Below are 27,866 nucleotides of genomic sequence, written 5' to 3'. Positions count from 1 at the left end.
AATATTCTTCATTGCACTTGTTAAAAAAATTAATATGATTTTTAAAGGCAATAATGTGATTCTTTTTTTTAAAAGGTGTAAAATGTACCATACACCTGATTTAGAATAGTAAAAATAACAATATCTGTAATATACATATATGTAAAAACCCTCACCAATACACATACAGTAATGTATTTGTAACTATGTATATATAGCATGTGCATGGTATAACATTCAAAAGGCACATGTACACACATACACACTGCACACATATACACACATATACACGCCGCTGCACACTGTTGAATTTTACAAGGGTGTATTCATATATATATATATATATATATATATATATATATATAAAGTATGTATGTATGTATATACAATAGACATCTATAAAATAAATAAATACAGGAGGAAAATTATGCTCTTGGTTCATGGTTTCCTTCCAAGTGGTATTTGGCACAGCCTTTGACTCACCATTTGACAATATCAGCCAACGAAGGAGAAATGAGTCCATTTGAGTCGTGGTCCTCCACTATCTCATAATCTCTCCCGGCACCTTAAAGGGGACAGTCGAGAAGTAGTTTCAGGGCCTTGTGACAGCTGGGGGGAGGGTGTCCAAACTCCAAACTCTTTGGTCTGGTGGACAGGCACACAGCAGGGGGTGTGTGAAACTGAACCAGCTGTGCTGGTCCATTTCGCCGGCTTCAGCTTGGGGCCTCCCGCGCGGTTCGTCACGGCGCCAAGACTGCGTGTTCCACGGGGTGGCTGCAGGGACGACTCAGGGGATGGGCCGAAAGTTCTCGCCCTCCCGTAATCCCTCCCCCACCCGGCCCCACCCACCCCGGCAGGGGCTAGACAGTACCCTCATTGTGCGCCGTGTGATTTGTCTTCTTATGGGCAACGCAGTTTGGCGTCTGGCCAAGAAGGATGGCCGTTTCATCCGTCACACCATCGTGGAGCTCGGCGAGAGCCAGTTCGATTTTGGTGTACTCGCTGTCCGACGGCTGCGGCGTCTTGTCCATGCGAGACGCCATCAGGGCATTCTGGTACTGCTGGCGGGTCACCTGGGGAGTAGGCATCAGGCCACATAATGACACAACAACATTTTTTTTAAAAGCTGCAAAAATTGCTGAATCATATATGTGAAGATAAGGCATCTGCAACATTCACATGTACAAATATAGCTGTTATGTTCTTATATCAAAAGGCCCGTTGTATCTTGATATTGATCAGTCTGAAGAACATGAAGAACTCTAAGAACTCAATAATAATGAGGTAATGAGATAACTAATGAGGTAATTACATCACGCAGCTGAAGATGAAGGTCTTTTCTGCAGAATGAGTCATTATTACGCGATCAACCAATGTCAGCCCAATGTCAGCTAGTGACATAGGAGTTGAATATGCAGGGAAACTCTGCAGTGTACCTTTAAGGACTCGGCTAACCTTTGATGCTTCACGTATATTCACCTTGATGTATAGCAGGTCTGCGACGGCCCTGACCGTGTAGTCTGGCGTGTAGATCTGCAGGAAGGAGTTGAGCTGGTTATTGCTGCTGCCCAGTGGGGGGTTAATGACTTCATTTCGGTCGCTGCGGTTCAGAGAGTCCGAGTGGTTCAGCCCATACGGGCGAGGAGGGGACTTATTTTCTGCACGACACACACAGCACACAATGGAACGGCATGGTTAAAGTTCGGCATCGGCTTATTTCAGAGAAAGGCTTCAAACAGGAATGAAATGTCTGAGCTGAAATGTAGGGACGAGTCTGAACGACCCTGGAACACAGCAGCTGTGGCCGGAGTTTCAGGCCACCTGTACCATCCAAGCCAACTCACAGCAGCCTCATACGAACTGCGTGGTGTCCCTGAATTGAACCAGTAAGTAACGTCTGCCATGTTAGAAAGACAGAGGGGTCATAATGGCAGTCGCAGAAGGGGTATCTGAGAGCAGGTAGGCATGTAAATGCTGGCAGTAGCTGGAGAAAGATTGATAAAATGTCTTGCAAGCCTTGAAGAGAAGACCAGCTCTGTTTTAATTAAACACAGCTTATGTTTTCCACTTCTTAAAGGGGGCAGGCCTACAAGCATGCACACACACACACATACACAATTGCAGGTAGTGCTAATGCCACAATTTGACTGGAATGTATGTAATCCGCGTTTGGATGTCTGAGAGCTAGAGCAGGGAGGCCCTGTGCCGTTCACCCAGAAATGAGGCTCTATCGCTGGCTTGAGGGGCCCAGCTCACTGCCCTGTACGCAAGAGGTCAGTATGCATGTGCAGGGGGTCAGTATGTGTGTGTGTGTGTGTGTGCACGTGTGTGTAGGCGTGCGTTAGGATCAGTGCATGTGTGTGTGTGGGTGTGTTTGTGTGTGTGTGCGCACACATACCATGGTTATTTTTCTTACTCTGGCAAAATCAGTGGGAGGGATACTATGAATTTACTGAACTGAAAAGAGGAGTAGAAGGTAAACTGAAACACTTTCCTTTTACAAAAGAAAATGTTTTTCTACTACTACTAAAACTACACTTTTACCATTTCACTTTACTTTTTGCAGACCTATATTTATAGATGCAATCTAAAATAATAAATAAATAAAAATTAAACCATGTCCCTGGTTTCTTTTTATGTTCAACAGGTTATTCATAATAACTATGTAGGCCATCCCACGTTTCATGTTGCAGTTTATGTGACTCGGTTTGCTCTCCAGGTGGATCTCTTCAATACATAAAATACTCCCATAGTTAATTAATTCCCATAGATGAACTACTTATACATAAACACTTCCATACACAAACCACTCCCATATGTGAACCACTCCCATATGTGGACCACTCCCATATGTGGACCACTCCCATAAATGAACCCCTCCCATACATAAACCACTCCAATACAAGGGGCTAAGCGATTGCTGAACCTTTATAATAGCGAGACCATCCTCTGAGCAGCTCGCACTCTGCTCATCACAGAATTCACAGAGGAGAAAGAGAAAGGGGGATGACAGATAGGACAAGAAAGTCTGTCAAAATGGAGAGGAAAGGACAAACATGTCAAATCATGAGTCTGCTGATCATGAGTTCCCACCAAACAGACAAAAAGCTCTACCCAACCACACAGGACAAACAAAACTGCATTGTTTATTGCTATGTCCTAATTGCCCTAATTTATCTGGATATCTGTAGTCCTGATCTGGAAAGGTATTTACTGCAGTTTGACAGGAGAAACTCAACGCACCTCATAGTGCAAGTGCAATAGCTTTATTCAACCAGTAGAGGTCACATAACTCCAGCCACAACAGGGTTTTTTTTTTTTTTTTTTTGTGAATGAAAACACTGGTGGTAATGTTCTCATCCTGCAAGACCTCTGTAAGTCGAATGGCAAGCAGAAGAGACTCTAGAGCATGAGTGAACAACTTAGTCCTCGAGGGGAAGAGTTCAGCAGAGTCGAGTCATTATCCTGTTCTGACTGTCCAACTAAACCCGGCAGCTAACTAATGAGGTGAATCAGGTATATTCCCAAGAACGCTGCACGTTCGGTTCTCCAGTACAGGAGCTTGTCAACCCTGTTCAAGATATACAGTACATGCATCAGACACCAAGAACCCAGGCTCTGACATGCACCTCAGAACATGTCAGCTGTGACTGCGACTTTGTGAGGAGGCAGAGAGGAGTTCTGTTACCTGAAGTCATGGTGAGGGCCATCATTCCATACGATGAAAACGCTCCTGCTTCAAACTTCATCCCGTCCTTCCCTGCCTCCACCTCCACTTTACCCTGTGGGCCCAGAGATGGTCAGAGGAGTGAACCCCTCTGCTCTGCGCATGGTGTGAGATTTACTTACACTGCACAAATGCAGTTTTTCATAGGCCACAGTGGTACAGTGTAATCTCTTTGTGTGGAACTGCTGGTTGGTAACTAGGAGACAACGTAAGCTTGAAGGCTCTTGAAAGAAAACACTTCTAGCACAGCAATGTGTGTCAGCTGCTAAGACCTCCTTCCGTTTCGTAAGCTCCAAATACTACGCACTGGTTTCACACCTGCAAAAAAATCCCAGCTCCTTCGCATCTAAGAGCCCTCTCAATCCCCCTGTCCTTCCGCTGTCTGTGGCGAGCACACCGACCTGCAGGACGAGGATGAAGTGGTCTGCCGGCTTGTTGCGGACATAGAGGTAATGCTCCGGAGCCCTCTTACTCTTCTCGTTGAACTTGAGCTCCTGGATGACGTTGGGGTGCTTCAGCAGCCTGAGCAAGATCTTCTCAGACATCTGAGCCAGGCCAAACGCCTCCACCTCTGTGGAACAGAAGATACAACGCCCCCTTGTGGTGAGTAACCGTGGTGACAGCGCCATTCCTTCAAACCCTCATCACATTTTCCCTGGTTTTCCCACAAAATAACTTAAAAATAAACTGAAATAATTTAAACATGAGGGATGATTTCTGCAGAACTCCTTTTTTTTATTTGTTACAGCACACGTTATGGCATTCATAAACTCAAGTTTATCCATTTTCTCCACAGTCCACTTAGTTCTTGATTTAGCCACCAAGCTTACACCTTTTCCATGCACACTGAGTTCCAATCAGCTCTGCATTCACTTGTTGATGGTCTTTCATGTATGACATCACAGATGCATTTCACACCAGAGAGTACGTTCCTCCTACACTTGATTAATATTTGAAAAGGGCGCAACATGAATTAGTTGAGAAACTGGTGTGTTCGAGCAGACAAAACATCTAAACATTGTTTTGTTTTGCCTCTCTACACCCTTGATATAGTATTTATAATTGTCTACTGGAAGCCATTTTAGTACTTTTAGATGGAAAGTCAGTGTGCTCTGATGGTATCATTAGCTTGTGTGCTAGTCTTTATTCGAGAGAATAAGCAGTATCTCCACTCATTTGTGGCCTCTGAGCCCTTTTTTCATTGGCTTAGCTGTGTTTACGGTATCTGTGTCCCCTGGCAGCTGGTCCGTCCATGACCGCCGTCCTTTAATAGCTTTGGGCCAGTGTTAATCAAAGATTAGCATTTAGCTGCAAAGTCACGGTTCTAACCAAATCCCAGTGAAAGGTTTTAAGGGGAATATTAAAAAGAAAAAGTATAATAATAATAATAATAATAATAATAATAACAATAATTCCCCAAATTACCGAACTGGTTACTAAAATAAGTAACAAGCAATTATATAGTCTATGCCAGAGATAACTGAAATATCTCAGCACACATATATAAGGTTTGATTTGAAGAAAAAAAGAAGCATTCTTAAATTCTTAAGTTTTTTACTGAGACTAAATTATTCTTAGTTGATCTTCTATAAAGCTGAACAGGCATTTTGTTTACCATTCCATTTTACGTTCTAAAAGTGAGAAGTGGTTCACACAAGCAATAGCAATGCACAGAGTATAATGTTTCTAGTGTAGGTGTAAACCAATTAAAGTTATATGTCCTGAGTATAAAATTAATGCTATATGTCATCAGCATAACATGAACAAAACCTTAAAGCGACTATACAACTCAGATTTCTGGCAGTGGTAAACCTTTCCACTCCTAACACTCGACCTCATGAGCTGCTTTTCCCAGAGGCCTTCTTTGAGCAGATGTAATTTTCACCTGGTCTAAGACCCTTAGCCCAAGAACATACCTTTAACCACTACACAAGAGACCAAAAACTGGTCTCAGGTCAGTGTAAAAGGGCAACTTTTACTCAACGCAGGTCTACCTCCAGTGCTGGGCCAGAGTGCTACCTCTTTAGTCACAAGGCACACTGGGGGAAATAAAGCAGCAACGCAGAGCACTTGCCTGTTGCTAGGAAACGAAGAGTAGCCAGTAGAAGCTGAGGTGATATTTTAACCTTCATTTCATTGTCTGTGGGCTTGAAGGCCGAGAAATCCTGCTTCCTCTCACGGTGGGTGATCTTCTTTTTTGTTTTGTTATCGGCTAACGGAAGTTAGAGAGAGAGGTAAAAATGGCCACAATTTTTAGTGAAATTCCTGGACATAGAGGATTATGATCAAAACATCCTGATCTGAACATTCATAAAAGATTGCTAAGTGGGGATGGCAAAAGCTGACCCTGCATGCCAAATAATTTAATAAACAGTATTAAGGAAGGAAAATAATTCTAAAAGAGCTTGAAGATGTGAACACATTCATGGGCAGTTCAGCGATTAAGATACCAGTAATCAAACATTACCATTACCACACTGCCAATGTTGGGCCCTGTCAGTCAGAATGATAAGACCCTTTGGATAACAAGTGAGGCGCTAAATGGCATGAATATAAATAACAATTACACTCTGTTCAACTATCCTTTCCCTTACTATGCCAAAACCAGGACAATCATTAATATTTAAGTGCATTCTAGTAGCTCAGTAGCGTACTACAGTAAATTGTGTATGCTACATTATTTTTGTCATCACAATGTGCCCAATATAACACATGCTGATTAGGAGGCACTTACTGTATAAATCCGTCTCATCAAGGATTTCTGATTTGATTATTTCTTCAATGACATCCTCCAGGGTGACAATCCCAAGGACCTCATAGAAGGGATCTCCCTCACCCTCATTGTTGACTCTCTGAACGATCGCCAGGTGTGACTTACCTGGGGAGAGACACATAACGGATCATGCTTGTCATGCTTTTACCCATGGTTTTGGTTGGAGTCAGTGTAAGCATACAATTCAGATGATCTGATTTATTATAATCTGTGTTCATGGCAGACGTGCTACTCCTTGCCAAGAAAAATTTATATCAAATCAAGTTGGACAGCTGAGGAGTATATATCAATAACTAATGATATTGATGACCCTGATGGTTAGTGCTAGCACTTGTCCTTTAATACTTCAAGCGGTTTTACACATTACACTCTGCCACAAAAGATGTGGACCAAACAGATGTTTTCGGTTTTTAAGCAGCTGGAATAGTTTGCTATCAAACTACTATACAGTTACACTAGTGCTGTTTTCCTCAGTACCAAGGCTTTAATATACCCTTTTATAGACATAGAATGTGTAATAATTTTTCTTCAACATCATAAATAAAAAAAACAGCATAGAACTAGAGCTTAATATGGTTCAAACCTGCAGTTGTCAATATCGCACTGTTGAGTCCATTTCAAACTTAACGCTGAGGTTCTGAATGTCTCACGTGAGAACGTGTACTACAGTGACCTTGGCGTTTCGCCACACTCTCACTACCAAGTTCAAGAGTCCCTGTTGACCCCATTTCCCCAAACACGGCTGTGTTTTGTCTTTCACAGAGTGTGTCTTGACTTCAGCTTCATTCATGTTCTTCCACAAAGCACGGTGCAAATAATCACCATTCCGGTGACCCGGTGTTAGCCCAATCTAGTGCTGACATCGTTGCACGAGTATCCTGACGCCACTCTCTGCTGTTTATTTTGTCAGTACGCAGAAAACATGCAGACCCCATTGGTTATTGTCAAGGGTACGTGTGCATATGTGTTCTGCACAATCATGCTGCCATTCCAGCAAAAAGAAAGAGGAATTAGAGCAGGCATCTGGCACTGAGGCGCTCCAGTCTTCCAATGTCTTTTTATTCCCCAAGTAATACATGAAATCAAAAGAGGAAATAATAAAGAAAATAAAAAAAATAAAAAGAACTATTTGCAAATAATGTCAAAGCAAAACACTAAACAAATACTTTGCCGTTTCTCAGCTTGTGATCATTTAAAAGGAATTTTCCGGAGGGGAGGCTAATATTAGCCCCGAGATGAAGTTTCCGCTCCACTTGGGCTGTATTCTCACCAAAGCCACTGCTGGCTGACCTGCTCTGGCTCAGTGCTGGCCGTTTACATGCAGATGGCCGTTCACCGAAGTAGTAGGAAGCAGGACGCACTCACAGCAAATGCCGTGACAAAAAGCCCACAATGAGATGCATGTGTGTGTGCGTGCGTGTGTGTGTGTGTGTGTGTGTGTTATTTCTGAAAGACTATGCATTTCAGAACAGTCTACATTGTTGCAGCATTTGATCTTAACCAGCTAGTTCTGAGATTAATTTAAACCATTTCAGCATGTGTTGTTAATCTAGTATATAGTTTTTACCGTAGCCATCTCAAACCATACTACACTACTTAAGCAATATTTTAGTAAGCGCATAAGACTCTCTATCTAAGGTGCACATGATTCATGCAGTGATGTACAGTTCATATGGAAAAGGCAAACATATGACTGTATAACCAGCTCGTACGAGTCATTTCTGAGCAGGCCTGGTCCAGCAGGTCCCTGCAGCAAAGGGCAGGGGTCACTTCTCAGGAGGCACTTTTACTCACACGGCTAAACAGCCAGCGAAGCGTGACGGTTCAGAGCACGACGGCAGTGAGGGCGGTTTATCTGGTGCCGCGGCGGCAAACACTAACATGCTCGCTCCGTGTGTTTGTTTGTTTTTTTCTTCCTCCGAGAGGTTCCCCGGGGTGTAGAAAGACGGACCTCTCACCCCCTTAGAGAAGGCCGCTCATCCAGCAGTGCAGTGTTCTCAGAGGATTCCGCTCGGACTGCAGTGCAGATGGACAGAGCACGACGACGCCTCCGGTCTCATACCGCCAACATGTTTACTTTCATAACTGTAACTCAGTAAAGTGTGGACCTTATGATCTTACTGTCTTTGTGGCTATACTGACAGAAATCCACACAGCTGTCTAACTTTGTGCATGATCAGAAACTATTTTGAGGCATTCTGCTAAGGTCTTAGTTTAGTAGTGTTCAGCATATACTTCAGTTAGTGACAGTACATTTGGAGACTATTCAAAAATTAAAGGTTTCACAACATTCCCACTTACACTTCCACTCGCACACCCATGCCCACACACACACACACACACACACACACACACACACACACACACACACACACACACACCACTGCTCTTACTGGCCTATCTTCATCCCTCATAATGGGCCCCATACATTCCATTTTCCCACCAAAACAGAGGGAATAAGCAAAAGCAACTAACATCTTCCATAAATAAACAGCACCAACACACACACACATGTTTATTCGTAGCTCCTGGGCTGCTAGAAATATCAATCTATCTTTTCTTAAGCAGAACGGGTGGCTGGGACAACCCCTCTCAGCCTCCGGGACATTAAAGGGCAGTGTGTGGAGATAGGGTGTTCAATGGGTAAACTCTACGCAGAGATTTTCCATGATGCATGCTTCAGGCCCTAACCCTCAAACTATAACCCTGAAATCTACGGCTGTGTAAACCTCCTCTAGGCACTGACCTAGGATCAGTTTTTGCCATTCACACCAAAGATATTTCCCTGCTGAGCGGTGGGATAAGTGTTCCTTGGTCAGCCTTCAGGGCTGTACGTATGTGTGTTTTTCCGGGGCATTACAAGTGAAGAAGTCGTTTATTTACATACATATCTGTGTTTTAGTTCTCCACATATTGGCCCATACTCATTGGCTCCAACTATTTTGGAATTGTGCACACTGGCATTACTAGCAAATGGCTGACACCGACATGACTGAACAATGACTACATCATCACTACCTCACCACACAGCTCATCACTACCTCAACACTACCTCACTGCTACATAATCACTACTTTATCACGACCTCACTGCTACTAATCACTACCTCATCACTGCCTTATCACTACTTCACTGCTACCTCATCACTACTTTATTACTACCTCACCGCTACATCATCACTACTTCATCACTACCTGGCCATGCAGCTCATCTCTACCTCATCACGAAGCTCATCCGTACCACACCACGCAGCTCATCAGTACAGAGAGAGACATTAAATCCCCTCCCTCCAATGAGAGCCTACACAATTATACCACTCATGGCAAAAACTCAATGTTTAGGAATTAAATGTTTACTAAAGACAATGAAACAATGTTTAAAGTAAGAAATACGTCTTTTTACACTTGTAAAAACATGTATGTATAAATGTTTATATATAACATTAGAATATTACAGTAGGTTAATACTTAAGAGAGTAACAGACAGGTTTGAAGATAAGACTGCAAATAAAGTATAAACCTCTCTGCACTGTTTCTCATGTATTAGGAGTTGTTATATAATCTTATGACCTCTGAATCATCATGTCCTGCCAGGTACTCTTGCTAGCAAAAAAATCAATAGCACTCATCAAGAAAATAAACACCACGTTTCCTGCTGGAGCTGCCTTTGTTTAACTTGTCAGCATAATCGTCCTCAGATAAGACAGACCTACATACAGCTGACATTGATTGAATCACGAGGGGCACCAATATGTTTACATGCGATAGCAACATTGTGTTGACGGTGTGTTGGGAAAGGAGGGAATTCAGAGGACAGCAGATCTCACCTCAGGCCCGAGAACGTGCTCATGCATCCTTCATCCCTGTGGAGACTCTTCGTTTGCTCTTTTCCACCATTCCCAGCTATTATTTCTGGAATGTGTTTTGTCATATTTTTCCATAGCGTAGCTACCACTATAAATAGTCACGCAAGGCCACAGGGTCTCTGTCTGAGATAGACACCGATTAGCCCTCTCAGGACATATTCCAGCTCTGACGAGGACTGAGACGCTCTGAAGATGGGAAATCACAGACTACTGCTAGCTATTGTCCTAAAGACAGGTTTGTTTTGATGAATGGGTACGACACATAACATATAACACACAATGAAAAATATATATGAGACCACTACAGTGACATTGCATACTATATATAGAAAAATTAACTCAAATATGATTTGAAATAATTTGGCTCATAAAAGGCACCAAATTATACATAATTTGTTTTACAACATTAGTAGTATTGTATGCTTTCCTTACCATTGTACAGAATGTGACACATTTTGTGATTAACTTTGGACACAAAGTTGAAAACTATAGGTGAAAGTGAAGCACTCTTTAATAGGGAATACACTATGCAGATCTGATGAGTTTTTCACACACACACACACACACACACACACACACACACACACACACACACACACACACACACACACACACACACACACACACACACACACACAAAATTACACTTTTATTGATAGATAATTATAACCAAATCAGCTGCTTCTGATCCTGGACTTTATCTCCCCTTTACACACTATGTTATGCAAGCAGCAGGATTAGCAAAGACCAAAGAAGAGGTGTGAGATTAGCAGGTTTAGCCAAGGCCAGAGAAGAGGTGTGACATTAGAAGTTAACCATGCTGCTGGACACTAGTAACACCCATGAAACAAACTAATTGAAAACATCAACATGTTTTTTCAGAGCTAAATCCAAACTCAAACGCATGCTTTGAATTCCAGCCAAAACAAGCCCAAACTAACAGCCAATCACAGTGTCTAAATCCAGAGCAAAAAGGCATTGAACTGGGCCAGACACCACTCACCTACTACACTCTACCTGTTTTACAAATGTGGTACAACTGACCAAGAGGAAGAAAGAAAGAAACCTGATGAAAAGAGAAGTTAATTAAAGAAGCCAAAAAGACAATTTGATCTAACATCAAAGTTCATTTGAAATGTGTTCAATCTTGTGCATAAACTCACAATAATGTAAATATGAGCACAAGCCCTAACCTTTTTTTATGGCACCCATTAACCTACTATAATTACTTAATTTGGAATTATTACATGCAATAAATTCAGCAAGCGCTGCAACTCACACGACATCCTACTTCCCAAAACACTGCACTACAGTACATAGGTCACAAGTGTGCATGTATATACATATATACATGCACGCACACACACACACACACACTATATATACAGGGTTGCCAACTCTCACGCATTGAACGTGAGACACACGCATTTGAGCGTCTTCACACACTCTCACGCCACACTTCCGAATTCTCACGCCGGAAAAAAAATAATCTAGTTTATTTACCTCTGATCCATATCTATGATTCAATGAGTTACTAGTTCGTTCTGACACCAACCACTGGCGATTGATCGATTGCGATATAATACTTAATTTGTGTCCATTTTACACCGCCCCGATAGCAACTTACGTTAAACACCCCCACCCCCCCCATATATATATATATATATAAATAAATGTGTATATATAAGCCTACCACATTACTTTCATTAATTATGAGGATAGGGATAGAAACCTGACACCAAGCTGACTGAGCCCAGATCATTAAGGACCTTTGGTGTGTACCAAGTGAGCCAGAGTCAGAGCATCTCCCCATGGCGAATGCTGCTCCACTCTAAGCACCAATCCTGTGGTGAAACAGTGCTGTTGGCCATGCTGCTTCTTTCTACCTGGAAGTTCACCTCAAAAGCATGACTTGTGTGTAACAGTTGGGCAGAGGCGAACGAAGAAAGTTTGTGACTGTGAGCTAATAGGACATTTTACAGGATGCACAGTGAATGATGTGGTCAATTAAAGTCCTGAAGGGCCCGTAGACTTGTGCCTTGACAGAGAATCTTGCAAATTCAAAACAACAGCTGATGTTTAGAGGCACGAATTATGGTGGATAAACTAGAGATTGAGCCACTTTGATGTAAAGTTGCACCGAGAGGTTCAATGAAGATAAAGCGTAAAAATAGTACAAACTAAAACAATCAAAAGTCCTAAATTTCACAAAATGTGGACCGAGTTAGAGCCAGCTACTCATCAGGATGAACTGAGCTGTGAGCAGATTTCTTGTCAAGGCGCTACCTACATGTACCAATCCAATACCACATCTTAGAACTGTTATCATCATGGACTCCACTCCCCTACAACATTCCTAGATAAGACGTTGGAAGAGACTGTGATAAACCACTGGGTGTCCTTGGAAAACCCACTGTCTGGGAGACTCCATCCACTCAACACTAGCTCCTCTGCCCATGACTAGGTCACGATGGCGCCGTCCGGGCACCTATGATTCAATACAGCCACACCTGTTTCTTGTTCGAGCTCTCCTCCGGACTTGCATATCAACTCATAATTACACAACTATTAGAAAAGCCAGTTAGAGACTACAACTCATCTGACGTCATGCCATATTTACAATAGCCAGCCATTATGCCTTTATCAGCAGAGTTTCTGACCACAGGACCGCTGTTGGCTGGATGATTCTGGGTTGCATGTTTTTGTTAACCAGACCACTCTCAATCCAGCAGTGACACTGACATGTGCAAAAACCCGAGCAAGAATCAAGCTACTCCTGAGCAACATTATGCTCTAAGTATGTCCATGATGCGCATTAATGACAATGTTACACCAGATAAAAATGGTCTAAAACAGACCTTCAGCATTGGCCCGTTTGGCCAGAAAATGAATAGTTTAGATGGGTAACAAAATGTTCTTGCTGTCAAATTGTCTACAGTCTATAAATATGCACCTGGAAATATGTGTTTGATCTATATTGATTATCTGAAAAGCAAAAATCTGCATATTGTCTCTAGAATTTAACCTGAAAATGTTTAAAAGGAAGGTGGGAGTTTTTCCAGCAACAAACAGGACATGTAGAGAGTCATGACCAACCCGTTTGTAGGTTTTAAGTGCATAAAAGCAGTCATGGTCTGGTGGTAGGGAACTGGTCTTGTGACTGGAGGGTCGTGGGTTTGATTCCCAGGCCTGAGGCCATGACTGAGATGCCCTTGAGAAAGGCACCTAATCCCAACTGCTCCCCGGGCACCGGGCTACGGCTGCCCACTGCTCTGGGCACTTGTGCATTATAGCCCCCTAGTAATCACTAGTGTGTGTGTGTGTGTGTGTTCTAACTGCACAGATGGGTAAAAAGCGGAGGTCAAATTTCGATTGCGGTGAAAAAAAAAATCACAATTGACAAAATATGGCACATTTATATTTTTACATAATTTTTAAAGTAATACTTCTGTTGTTAGGGTCAGTCTCAACCCAGGTACAATTAGTACAATTGAATACCCAGGAGACATAATTTTGCCTTCTCTACTAATATTTTCACCTCTTCTCTACTCCACTAAATTTCTTTAGATAGGTCCCATCCTATCAATGAAATCTATGGGCAGCACCTGTGAGGACTCACATGAAAAACAGTTGAAATTAAGTCATTCAGGTTTAGCTATGTCCCTAAGTGTTTTATAGTCACTCTGAACTGCCTGTTTGGCATGGCTGTTTTTCCTGTAGGAAGAGAGTGGGAGAGAGAGAGAGAGTGGGAGAGATAGGAGAGAAAGAGAGAGAGAGAGAGAAAGGGTCTGCTTAACCGTAATCAATGATGCCAGCCCACAGCCTGTCTGAAAAAAAGGGTTTTGGTTGGAAGGGTTCCATGCCAGAGCATTAGGCAAGAGTTTGTGTCGCCTGTAATTTACAACATTGAGGGAAACGGGCAAAAGGACAATGTGGGGTTGGGGGTTGGGGGTGGGATGGGGGTGTGGAAAAGGCGATGGGGGTGTTAGAGGGGAGATGAAACTCTGGGGCTTGGGAATGCCAAAGGCAGTTCTGAAACCCAAGTGGGTTCTTCTGCTCCTGAATGTGTTGTGAAGTGAGAGAGCGGGAGACAGAAGGAGTGGACAGAGAACTAGGAGGAGAAGCGTTGTGCTGAAATCAACCGTTAACCAACACAAAGCAGACATCCAGGAAACAGGGCACATGGGCATTTTTGAGTAATATTTCAAAGAATTTGATAGCAAAACACAACAAAGACAAATTGGGTAATGGATATATATTAATATTTATACACAACTGATGAAGAACCTCTGCCTGAAAACATTTCTCTGGAAACTATGTGTACTTCATTACAAATTGTTATCTCTCTTAAATATATACAAACACATATACTGTGTGTGTGTGTGTGTGTGTGTGTGTGTGTGTGTGTGTGTGTGTGTGTGTGTGTGTGTGTGTGTGTGTGTGTGTGTGTACATGTATATATAAACACACAGTAGATTAAAGAGGCTACAGAGGCATAAAAGTATTAATCACATCAATATTAGGTGATAATTACTGAGATGATTAACCACCTGAATTAGTTTAATATTATAAAACTATATTTAGGTCAGGAAAATTGTGCCTATAAGTAGACAGGATAGCCGATGAATGACCATTAGTAAATTAACATTAACAGCTTAGTAAATCTACTAAGCTAAGTATAATTGGATAAATTGGTATCCATATTTATTCATAACTGACTCAACGCAGGATAGGACCTTTGACATCACTACCTAATTTTAAGCAGTTTTATATATAAAGACACAGATGATCAAAGACTTAAAAAATTATTTAAAGCCACAATGCTATTTCCTAATAACTGTTAAATATTCCAATGTTAATCATAATGGTTTAACTCTCATAAACCATGAAGGTGATCATGAGAACTGTATTTGAACTCACACCTCTCTCTAGGGGATTTGTTTATGTGCTTTGAGCAAACAGCCAAATCTAAAAAGTGGAAGATTTCACTTATTGGTTTACTAATATGTTTTCCTAATTCCTCCCAATTTCCAGGACAGCTGATCACTGTGGACACAGACAGATGACTCAACTGGGAAATTGCTTAATGGATAAAGAACAAAAGCACTCAAAGAGCAACCATTAGCCAAGATTGATTTGTTCACTGGTGATTGTGATGCTATTGCATAAAACTAATGCCAAATGAACAGAAACTAAGAAAGCTGTTTAACACTAATGCACAGATCAGAAAGAGAAAAGAGAGAGAGAGACAGAGAGAGATAAGTAAAGCCAGATTAGACAGAGAGAGGAGAGAGAGAGAGAGAGAGAGAGAGAGAGAGAGAGAGACAAGTAAAGCCAGATTAGACAGTTTGTGAAGGCACTCAAGCTGCATTCACACTTCTTGATTGTCTTACTAATCGGTTTTCATGTTGCACCAGAATTTGAGGAATGTATGCCATTTGTAAAGCCATGTTTTAAAACACAAGCCTCAAACGAAAGAGAAAGTGAAAAGTAAAAAGCCGAGTCTTAAGAAGGAGCTTCTGCACACAGACGTGTCTGCATGGAACAATCATGTGGAGATATGGCGGGAAAGAATGCAGCGACACTTTTGTGGCATCTTCAGTAAATGGCGACAAGAGAAGTGCTGGAACACACGTGAGGCAGCAGCGTCTAACGCTCACTAGTTCCTGTGGCAGCTGTGGCAGCTGTGGCAGGGGCAGCGACACAGCAGGTATGCGTAGTAGGAGAGAACAGAAAGCCTGAGTGTAGAGTCACGCGGAGACCAATGGGGGGATCCCGCTCGAGGCACCCGGCCGTGGTCTGCCAACATGGCGCCACATAAGTCAAAGTCAAAGTCAAATTTATTTATATAGTGCTTTTTACAACACATGTTGTCACGAAGCAGCTTTACAATTGTAAGGGTCCAGATCCCTAATGAGGAAAAACTTGCATTGAGTTTGGTCCCATACAGGTGAACTGTCCCAAACTTGAGTTTGGTCCCATACAGGTGAACTGTCCCAAACTTGAGTTTGGTCCCATACAGGTGAACTGTCCCAAACTTGAGTTTGGTCCCATACAGGTGAACTGTCCCAAACTTGAGTTTGGTCCCATACAGGTGAACTGTCCCAAACTTGAGTTTGGTCCCATACAGGTGAACTGTCCCAAACTTGAGTTTGGTCCCATACAGGTGAACACGGCACCACAGAATCCCTGCACTTGTTGCCACAAAGGCGATCATGATGACACATAATCCCTGTGCTTGTTCCGGCACATGCAAACAAGATGACACAGTCCCTGATCTTGGTCCTGCACAGGTGAATATGATGACATATATGTTCTGTACTTGGTCCCACAGTGGTGAGGGTTACTAAGCAAAAAGCTCAAACAAAGCTTCAGTTTTGATGTGCCAGCTTGCCTGCTTGTAGTAGCCAACCACTCAGGGATAAGAAAGGCTGGTGAGAAAGAGGAAAGGAAGAGAAGAGGAAGACATGAAGAAGAGGTAAGCGTTCATCTCAGCAGTCAGCGAGGACCCTCAAAAGAGGAAATGATAACAGCCATTAAAGATGACAACAAGGAAGCTATGGCTGCATCCTAAATGGCATACTTAAACAGAACTAGAGCTGATTCAGTACACACTGTTCCCCCAGTATAGCAGTAGACTCATTTAGTATGCAGGTGTGCAGTATGCACCCAATCTCAGACACTGTACATCTGCCATCATACCAGCTTTGTATGACTATCATGAACAACACATTTTTTTAAACTCATGACGAAAACATTGAAACGCTGACAAATTAAAATGCCACAAGTCCTCTTAGTTCACACAGAGCAAAGGCTTTTAAGAAAAACACTACAAAAAGACAAAAAATACTGCATCATTTGGATACTTAAAACCATTAACATGACAATACAATTTTTCGGGTTGTCTAAATGCGTGGTGTTATTGCATACTTCAAAATGTCTTCCGATGCAGTACATCATCCATAGACTTTTTACCTACTTTGTAATGACTACTCCGTGTTAGGGGTGCACGATATGGACTAGAATTGCGATGTGCGATAACGTTGTTGGATATCCCGATATCGATGTGAACCACGATAAATTAAGATTAAAATACAGAAATGTAGTGTCTCTCTGAACAGCAGCATGTTAATTTGTTTTGTTTTTTACTGTGTAATGAATCCAGAATAATTCCAAATATTTTGCAGGTTTATTCAACAATAGATTCAATCTAGGTTTATACTTTCACGAGTGAGCGACTCCGCACACCTCGTTAACCTCCGCGAACGGCGGAAGCGTTTAATCTTGCCGTGTCACATTCTTTGCAGTGTTGTCCGAAACGATATGTAGGCCTAGTAGTATAAAAAAAAACACCCCTCAAATACAGGGGAATGAACTTTTACCTGACCAATTTTAATGTTGCTTTGTGTTTCAGGTTTGAAAAGTGCTGGAATTTAGGCTAAAGTATTTGAAAAGGCTTGAAATTGTAACTACTTCGTTTCACAACAAATATCTGTCTGACTGAACAATTCTCTTGTATTACGTTAACAAATACGAGCCTCTTGTAATTCCAGGACGAAACATGAGAGAACGTGTAGACGTTAAGATTGGGCGTTTTGAAAATAAATATCCATTAAATAATGTGATAAAAAAGCGAATTATTTCGAATCATTTAGAGTATATGTATAAATATTTAATTCAATAACGTGCTGGGAATTATTGAAATGGACCTTGAAAGTGACATACAAGTGCTTGAATTCCACCTTGTATAGGTGTATGAACCCTGCAAACATGACTGTTCTCATTGCGCCGAGACGCAGCGCGCGCGAACTTTAAATAAATAATAACATTAAATAATGTGATAAAAAAGCGAATTATTTCGAATCATTTAGAGTATATGTATAAATATTTAATTCAATAACATGCTGGGAATTATTGAAATGGACCTTGAAAGTGACGTACAAGTGCTTGAATTCCACCTTGTATAGGTGTATGAACCCTGCAAACATGACTGTTCTCATTGCGCCGAGACGCGGCGCGCGCGAACTTACAAAATTCGAGAGGTGCATGACCTCGTGAATCGACAGCGCGCGAGGCAATTGCACACGGGCGAAGCCACCGCGATTACGTTATTTTCGCCTCCCGGACCCTCGCGCCGCATCAAGTGTAAACCAGGCTTAAACCAAATCGCGTGTCTGATGAGCGTGTTCACCCCACTCCAGGGTTGCCAGGTCCTACAAAAGCTTTCCGCACAAAATCTGCGAGTGTAAGTTGTCGGCGGGGGGGAGGGGGGGGGGGGGGGTGTTGCGAGTGTGAACTGGAGACAAATTAAGTATTATATCGCGATCGATTCTTAGTGTTGACTTGTAACTTCCGCAGTAGCCCAACTCAAAAGTAGCCCAAAAAACCGCACCCCGCGGCCCCAGAATTTTTACCCGCGGCTGGATTTTCAAACAAGCCCAATTTGACGTGAAAACCGAGAATCTGGCAACTCTGCCTCACTCTGCTTCTTGCCTACTTACGTCACGTGATCATAGTCTGCAGCGCGAATAGCTCCCTCTATTGCTGGACGAGGATAACGCAATTTGAGTTTGCTGTTATTCAAGGAGTTATCGTGGCTCTTTCGATGTGTTTATCGTGAAACTTCACATCGCGATAACGATAAAAATACGATTAATCGTGCAGCCCTACTCCGTGTTCAGACACAATATCGGTTCCTATGTACTGCTTTTGTATACTGTATAGTAGAGGTGTATTTATTTTTATCTAGAGCACCTTAAACGGGATCCCGTTCTCATTCTGGACTTTTTTCCACTTCAAAGTAAAAACCTAAAACACTCTGGTCTGGTTTCATTAAACATTTTTTAATGAAACGAGAAAATTAACCGTCAGTGCGCATATCGAACTGTCAGACAGGCACTGTGCAAAATGTCAAAAATATTTAAAATAAAATATGCATGCCTGAAAATATTTAAAAATTGCCACAAAACAGCAAAAAAATTATAAGGAAAGGTTCAAGTAACGGGATTTAAAAAGCAAACAACAACAAAAAATGTTTATAGGCTACTTGCCGAGACGCACCGCGACGAGACTACACGACCGAAACGACAAACGGCTGAACAGTTTTTTTTTTCACCTTACCCGTTTTAAATGGTATGCCATGTTGATTGTTGTCATGCGAAATGAAAGATTTTGATGACATAACTTGCACTTTACTTTGTTTTATTCATCTTCATCTTTTTCAAAATACTTTTCAAAATACAAAGTTTTTTTAGTAGCATTATAATCTCGGCAGATGCTGCTGCGTACCCTGTAGCGTGTTCAGCTCCACTCATTTGGATTGTGCAACTGCAGGGTGTGATTTATTAATGTGTAGTAAGGAAGATGCCTATTGTTAATGCGCACACATCATTCAACTAATTCTTAGCAGCATCCTTGGGCACCCCCATGCAGTTAGAATGGTACATTCGACTATGACGTTCATGGTCGACTAGGGGGTATAGTCGACTATAGTCGAATCAGCGACTATTGCAGGTAACCCCTACTGTATAGTATGGAAGTACGCAGTTTCAGACAGTACATAAAACTGGAGTGTTGAGTTGAAAGTGAAGCCTTTCATTTTGGCAAGTGGACTTAAAAGAGGTTCTTTAAGCACAGATTGCCCTACATTAGAACAGAGAACACAGGCTCAATAATTCAATTATTCATTATTCAAAAATAATAAGTAAGCGATCATGCCAGTCTAAGGGAAAATGGAGGATTTAATGAGCAAAATGCACCAATGCAAAACCCATGACATTATCCAAATGAAGGATACAATAACCAGCAGTCAACTGGTACAAAGACAAGACATATATAGACAAACGACCCTCAGGTGTCAGATTCCCTAATGGGCCACGCCCACCTGGGGGACAAACACAACGTCACAACGACAGGACACACATAGAATACTACCACTGCTGACGGAAGCAGCCGGCAGGGGGCCTCCGTACCATGACGTTAATTATTTTAAGTCATTCATGTTGTCTACCGATGCTACAACTGTTCTCTTTTGGTACAGTTTGATATTGTGCATGTGGCTTGGCTTTGCTTACCAGTCCAGTCACATTTTAGTGTCACCATAAGGAACAGGTGTTCAGGTTATTGTAAGAATTGGTCTTGAATTGGTCTTGAACCTGTCGCATGTCTAGGTTCATAGGTATTATTGCATACTAATGATGAATTTGGGGAAAGGAGGACTATGTCACTAGTTCCACGTCCATAATGTTAGCCCTAAATTCTGCTTATTTTATATATGCAGAGTCCAGCATACTGACAAAGCCATTGGCCTCCGGTCTATAGCTTTATCAGATTACATAAGGCCTTTGCCCTGAGATTCACAATGTAGTGTCATAAAGATGATATAAAAGATATGAAACAGTTACATTTTATGATGGCTGTACAGGTACAGTGTAAATGACCTGGCTGATTTAGTAGCAGAAAATGTTCATGATCAAAGGCTGCCAGGTTGTAACGTGATGGCCATTATCAGAGTTAAGAGTAAAAATGTGTACATACCAAGACCTGGAGACGCTGACTAAGGGCGTACTCACACTAGGCACGGTTTGCTTGTTCCGTGCTGGGGCCCGGTTATCCCCCCTCCCCACTCCCCCGCTGGCCTGCACTCACACTGGCTTCAGCAACCCGGCCCGAGCACGCTTACGTCATCACAACGCCGCTTTATTTGGAAAAAAGCGCGCTCGCACAACACTATAGAGTTCACGATTCTCTTTTTATTGTATTTTTGGAGTCGTTTTGGGAGTGCAGAAACACGGTGCAAGCACAGATTTATCGATAATTTAACACAACGATTGTCTGCTAATCGCTTTGCCGCTATGATTGTTTAACGTGAGCGTCGCATCACTGATGTCATGTTTGAGTTCCAGCGAAATGAACCAATCAGACGAGGCACCAAGCGGGCCCGGGCACGGATAGCGCTCACACTAGAAGCGAACCGTGCCCGAGTCCACATGAATCGTGCCCTGGCCCACCTCTTCAAAGCGGGCCCGAGCACGGTTAACTGATCCGGGCCCGGGCACGGTTGGAGCGCTCACACTAGCCAAACGAACCGTGCTTCGGCAGGCAACCGTGCCCGGGCCCGGATCACAGAGCCTAGTGTGAGTACGCCCTTAATGACAATGAGCAGTGAGGGCTGTGCAAGCCCATCCCTGTGAAGAACTGCACAGGAGCAATGCAGGTCGACAGTCCGTCTGTCTGTCTGAGCAGGCAACTGCAAAACCTGCAACACTCAGTATAACTGTGGTACAGCTATGGTGGTCATCCTAGTTGGAAGGACCTTCAGCTAGTGCGTCTGAACAGCTAGAATTAGAACATTCTAGAAAATTCAATGACACAGATGATGGCTATTGTCTTCTTTCAGGAACAGGTTATTCCATGTACTATTGCCGGAAAGACCATATGGTGATCTAGACTGCATCAGGGATATGCTGTGGGCAGGGCTGTTTATCTAACACTAGCCCACGGTCACATCTGGCTCTGCCCACCCTTTAACATGTTACTGCCACGTTCACACCGTCTCACACATGGCATCCGTAACTTGTTGTATTTCTGCATTTTCCCCATGTTTTTTTTCCCAAGAAGAAAAGGCCCAAAACAGACCGAGATGTTTTTTAAGACTTTTTCCTTATACTCAGTATGTTTCAGTAGCTATTACATACAGGTTGTATCACATAAATCAGTGGTTCCCAAAGTGGGGGGCGCGGAGCTATTGCAGGGGGGCGCAGAACTTGGAAGTAAAACGTGCATATGTGTCAATATGGGGGGGGGGGGGGGGGGGGCAAAAATATTCTCATCTACTAAAGGGGGGCACGGCAGAAAAAGTTTGGGAACCACTGACATAGATATACATTAATAAATGTGTAATTAATGTAATGTAAACCCTGAGTTAAATTAAGGGCTAATATTCAACTAAAATGGTGGAGTAAAGTGGACAGTGGGTAAGTGTGTAATCAGAGTCAGAGTCATCATTATCAAATCACTGACTGCAAAAGATAAAAGAAGCTGTTATATTTGAAAAAAAAAAAAGTTATGAAACACTAGTCTGTGCCCTGTTCCCTGAACACAGACATGTTTATCACTGCCATACCTTTTTCCTAACAATGCTTGTTATTGGGTTCCTTTTACTTGGCTAAGCATTATCTGAATGCACATGTATACAGTTAGCACGTTTTGCTAAGTACGGTCTGGGTTTGGTAACCAAATGTCATTTTTCAGTTGTTGCTCTTGGAGACTTAATGTTGCAATGCAGTTGTTTCATGTCTTTTGCTACAGAACAACCCATCCTGCCTACAGTAACTATGTGTTCAAAGTTTATATAAGCTTTGTAAGTTTAACATTTAGCATCCTCTCCTTCATGATATGTCTGAATTGAATATCTAACATGTCATTCTTTGATTTTCACAAAAAAAAAACATATCAAGGTATAGTAATTTAGGGTACTTCAGTTTGTTTCAATAAGGTTCTATAAAAGAACCATGACCTTTGTAGAACTCGAGAATTATCTAAATCATAGGTTACATCATTACAGTCAAACCATGGGTTAAACTTGGTGATTAGTGTCTTCTTGTGCAATACAGGATATCAGAATCATCACTGTGGTGATGCTCTTATATTTTCAAGGTTCTTTACCACCTTATGAGAACAATCAGAAGACAACAAAAATATGAACAGTTTTGAACACTGGATAAAGAACATCATGCAAATCCTACATGAAGTACAATCAAACTTTCAAAAGTGTGAATATTCAATGGTTAAATGCCCAAGAAATGACTCTAAAGTCGATTCTGAAATGCAACTGTGGAATGTGAGGGAGTATCAGGGAGAAAGTGGTGAGAACGCATAAATGACAAGGGGACCGTAAAACATGCAGGCCAAAGAAGGTTATGAGCAAGAAGACACGTCCAGAGCCTTTAAGAGTTCATTGCCCCATCTGAGGTGATAACAAGTTGTCTCACCTGGCACAAATTTACACAGAACAGCCGCTGTCACTGATAAAAATATTGCAAAGTATTCAAATTACCCTGAAAAGTTCACACCAGTCCACATAAGACAGAGAAATAAAGTTTAAAGCACTCTGCTCACACATCCAACTGCCTTCGTTTAGTGTAAATTACCTTGGTGCAGTTGTACAGTACTGACCTCAAGAACTAAGGAAAAAAAGAGATCAACAGTGAAAGACATGAGGATGTTTTACATCTTAGGCACCTAAAATATCCTGCATACTTTGACCTCCTTAAAATACTCATCTTTTCATTTGATCTGACTAGTCAATGTAACGCTGCAGCTGACTACACCTTCACTGATGTTGGCCCTAACAGCATCCCTGTTAGCAACCAGGCTGTTCCTCTAATAGCAATAAGGATTTTATTGTCTTTGAGGCTTAAAATTTCACGTCATAACAACAGGATATTTCCTAATCAAATTACACTTGACTGCACAGAACTGCCTTTAGCCAGGTGTAGACTATAAAACGCTAACTTATTAATTAATGCACAACCTTCTACTACGTAGTCATTTTCTGTATGACAAACTCATTGTTAACACCCACAATGGAACAATTAAAGTTGCTCCAGGAGTTTGGAGTCCACCTTATAAAATCATGAGGGAGCTCTCTTTTGGGTCAGTACCTTGAATAATAGACCTTTTTTTCCGTGTTCAAACTAAATGCATTCACTTGTATTTTAGGCTTGATGGGCCATGTGGGTTTTGTTTCTACACCAGTAAGAGAAGATGAGTGACAACACTATCTTCTAACTCAAAAAGCTCCATCAAAGTGGAAACAGATTACGCTTTGAAACGACGTCCCTGATGGGATGTGGTGTTTTTGTTCTTGCTTTGGAGGGCCGCCCTGCTCTGCGAGAGGCGATAGATTAATTAACAGTGACTTACCATACAAAGCACTTTGAACCAAGAGTGTGTGTGCTGACCACGGCCACTCTGACGTGAAACTCTGACCCCTGCCACCTTAATCACTCATTAGAATACACACTCAGCCAATGGTGAGGTTTGTTCTGGTGACAGGCCAAAATTACCAAAAAAAAAAGAGTGCACACACATACCCCCCATCACACACACACACACACAATCCCAGGTTTCTAACATTCTTGTAATGGCCCCATGTTCTACTCCTTATACCACAAGCAATTCAGATCTCAAGAGCTCATTCTCAAGGCTAAGCTACATGTTTTGTCTTAGATCACAGACATAACATGAGCAGTACATGTAGCCAAAAAAACTGAAACCATTTTATAAAAATTGCATTTGAAATTCTATTTTATAAGAAACATGAGTGTGATTCAGACTATGCATAAAATTTCTTGACTGGTAACTCTGAACTGTTTTAATTTAATGTGTGAAATAAGGGGTAACAGTTACACATATCGTATCTTAACCTGTGCATTGTCATATATTTGACAAGTACGTAACTGATGGTAAATATTTTGTGAATGGTTTGGTGACACCTATTTATTCTAAATCATTTGTAATACCCATTTTATTCAAAATAGGTTTTTATATTGAATATGTTGGTTCAGTTTTCTCACCTTCGCACATCTATCAGCATGCACTATATATTCATAAAGCAATGTGCTAATATAAATAGCCCATAACCCATGTTAACTTTGTTACATCTAAGACTTATACCTGGCATCATCTGAAGAAAAGACTGTTTAATGTATATGTCATTCTAGCCTTACTTATCCCATAAGCGTTAACACTACATTTTAACACACAGAGATGTAATGACCAGAGAACAACATGAGGCAAAACCAGCAGGGAAGCCCAGGCGATGTTGTAACCTAAAAAGACTTGATGTGTAGGCATAAAGTCTCTCACACAAACGACACAAAATCAAACACGAGATTTAATCAAACAACAGACAGAATTGAATTGGTTATGAATCATTATGGGGAGAAGGAGGGGGCAGAGACAGAGAGGTAGGGCATAGCCCTTGGTCACGATGACCCTATCTGATAAACCTTAGTCACACTGCCTTGTTCCCACAAATCCATAATGCTTTCAGACAACTATAGAATCAAAACATGACAAGTGCAAGCATTACTTCTAAATGCAAATTATGGCCAAACACACAGTGTAACCTGAAGCAAGAGAGCAGGAAATGATGATCACACTGTAACCTCTGAATTACTTCTCTTAGGGGCATGTGCAAACTCACTTTCTGGAGGCCTTTGGGACCTAAATGTTTGATCTATTCCCAGACGTACTAAACGAATGGTTCACCCTGGAAACATCAACACATTTGAGAAATCGTTCTCGCTCTTTTGTGCAAGCTAATATCTTGCTATTAACACGTATACTATTCACGTTGTCAGGGCCACGTCCACATACCTGTACTCACTAGAAAATAAACGCATCAAAATAAACTGAATCATTTGCCTCAAGATCACTGTGATATGTAGGCTCGTTTAGACTGATGGCCAGCAGAAGCGTTCAAGCATGCGTCGTACCGATCAAAGGGCCGTTACCGCAACTAAAAACATGACCTTACCGTGATTACCATCATTAACAGTATTATTTTAGAGGCACGTTCTCGGTACTGTAAGAAGCGTCCGCCTTTCTTGTGCATTTATCCAGCCGAATTACGAGCAATGGAATAGCATGTCTACAAATGACGTGAGTATGGATTCATATAACACTACTGAGAAAACTACTCTTGAAAAGTGTGATAAACTCAAAATAATGTACAATGGTTCTTTCTGGTGAGCGTTGCTATCTACGCTTCAGCATTTCGCACTACGGAAAAAAGATTCTCACCTTTCTTGAATTCTTCCAGCATCGCATCCAACTTTGTGTCATTGAAAACAAAATGCAAGGGGTGACTGTAGAACTTTGTTATGGTTTTCAGGAGGGTACAGTCATCAGGATCGACGAACGCCAAGTCTTTCACGAACAGCAGATCCACGATGTTGGCCCGTTCCTCCTCGTAGACGGGGATGCGCGTGTACCCGCTCTCCATGATCTCGCTCATGGTGTTGAAGTCCAGAGTGGCGTCAGCTGTGATCATGAAACAGTCGCGCAGCGGAGTCATCACGTCCTCCACAGTTTTAGTCCTCAGTTCCAAGGCACCTTGAATGATATTAAGCTCCTCTTTCACTAAATCGTTATAGGGATCAGTGACCCTCAGCATCTCCAAAAGTTTCTCACGGTTATAAACGGTCCCAATCTCTTGCCCAAGAAGATAATCTAGAAGTTTACTAACAGGGTACGACGCGGGAAAAGTTAGCAGCATAAAGAATTTGGTCAAGAATATTGTATTGGCACCTACGGCAAGCCCGTGTCTTGAACATATGGCTTGAGGCACAATCTCCCCAAATATAACTATACCGATAGTGGACATCACAACAGCTATCAATCCGTTGCCGGCGATATCATCCAAAAGAATGGTGAGAGTGGTGTTCACCAGAACATTACCTAAAAGAAGCGAACAAAGCAAGTAATTCCCCTGACTCCTCACCGGCTCGATTTTCCTGGCGTAGGTTTTCTCTCGCTCTGTTCCACAGTTCTGAACGATCTGCAACTCCATGGGGTCCAGAGCCATCAGCCCTAGGTTTAAACCGCTAAACATGCCCGAAAGGCAGAGCAACATTGAAATAAAGATCACCTGGAGCCAAAATGGAAGTAAAAACTTTTTCTCTTCGACCACAATCACTTTGGTATCGTCCCCTTCGTGATAGATCCAAGTGCTTTCTGTCCACGGGTCGTGCGTGCCAGCAGGTGTCGAGGTTGCGACGCACAGGTAGTAAGATTTACTCCTTTCTGTCTTTCTCAGAGGTTTGACCTCAATTTCCACAACGCCAGACGTCTTGCGATTTAAAACTATGTTCGGGAGAATTAAAATATCCGATGTCCTGATGCCACACGGGTTCAAACCCGACGTCTCCTCCTGGCTCTTGTTGTCCCCTGAGGAGCTGTCGATGCTCGCGACAACACGACTCCGCTCGTGTTCTGTGAAGGCAATTTTGGACCATGTCTCGTTGTTTATGTTTTGCCCGTACACCCTCAATTTCACCCGAGACCTTTCACTGACCCGCAAGTATCCCTTATCCATAAAAGAAATGTCGTCTGTATCCTCCAGTCTCAGACCAATGATAACGGTCTCCTCTCCCCCTCCTTCTTTGCCTCTCGTCGAGGTAATTAAGCAACCGCTGACAGTTAAGAAAATTAGAGTCAGGGCTCGGACCCGGATAAGTGACGCCATTTTTGCAGTGGGTACTGGAACCGACGGCTCTGCCATGTTGATAATGGGCAACCGCTTGAATGAAAATGGCTTTTTAAAAATCAGAGCCAATCGGAATCCGGCTTCATCTCAGCTGCGCGTTGCCTTGACTTGTGCATTGGGACCAGCCTGGTTCCACAACGCGGCTAAAACTGACTACACTTCAGCGCGAGCGGCGCAAACTCGTGCCTCTCCAGAACTCCCCGTTACAGGCGACCCCAGCACCCAATCCAGCACCGTAACTGCTTGG

The 27,866-nt window shown here is 42.2% G+C and overlaps 1 protein-coding gene across 2 annotated transcripts; it reads right to left on the bottom strand.

Annotated features, from left to right (window-relative positions):
* Window positions 1-345: 345 nt before the first annotated feature.
* Window positions 346-27,837, bottom strand: cnnm2b (cyclin and CBS domain divalent metal cation transport mediator 2b). Of its 2 annotated transcripts, none has more exons than XM_076982346.1 (8): window positions 26,155-27,837; window positions 6,441-6,584; window positions 5,781-5,918; window positions 4,108-4,277; window positions 3,668-3,761; window positions 1,459-1,637; window positions 851-1,052; window positions 346-544 (listed from the first exon to the last, which is right to left on the bottom strand). In XM_076982346.1, the coding sequence occupies exons 1-8, from the start codon at window positions 27,632-27,634 to the stop codon at window positions 459-461; spliced, it is 2,493 nt and encodes an 830-aa protein (XP_076838461.1). In that variant the 5' UTR covers window positions 27,635-27,837; the 3' UTR covers window positions 346-458. The 2 variants fall into 2 exon arrangements, 1 of the variants encoding a protein (XP_076838461.1); XR_013122514.1 differs by having other exon boundaries at window positions 501-544; window positions 1,459-1,512.
* Between the last annotated feature and the right edge of the window lie 29 nt (window positions 27,838-27,866).

This window comes from Brachyhypopomus gauderio, chromosome 20 (genome assembly GCF_052324685.1).
Source record: "Brachyhypopomus gauderio isolate BG-103 chromosome 20, BGAUD_0.2, whole genome shotgun sequence".
NCBI classification, from domain to species: domain Eukaryota; kingdom Metazoa; phylum Chordata; class Actinopteri; order Gymnotiformes; family Hypopomidae; genus Brachyhypopomus; species Brachyhypopomus gauderio.
Note: the sequence above shows the minus strand (reverse complement) of the source record. Positions and strands in the feature narration are given on the sequence as shown.

What these genes read in the sequence shown, in the direction of transcription:
- cnnm2b (XM_076982346.1), bottom strand. Translation starts at nt 27,634, where the DNA reads ATGGCAGAGCCGTCGGTTCCAGTACCCACTGCAAAAATGGCGTCACTT. An exon ending in TGATGAGACGGATTTATACA is followed by an intron (nt 5,919 to 6,440) that starts GTAAGTGCCTCC and finishes AACTTCCGTTAG; the next exon opens with CCGATAACAAAACAAAAAAG. An exon ending in TCTTCGTTTCCTAGCAACAG is followed by an intron (nt 4,278 to 5,780) that starts GCAAGTGCTCTG and finishes TCTGTTCCACAG; the next exon opens with AGGTGGAGGCGTTTGGCCTG.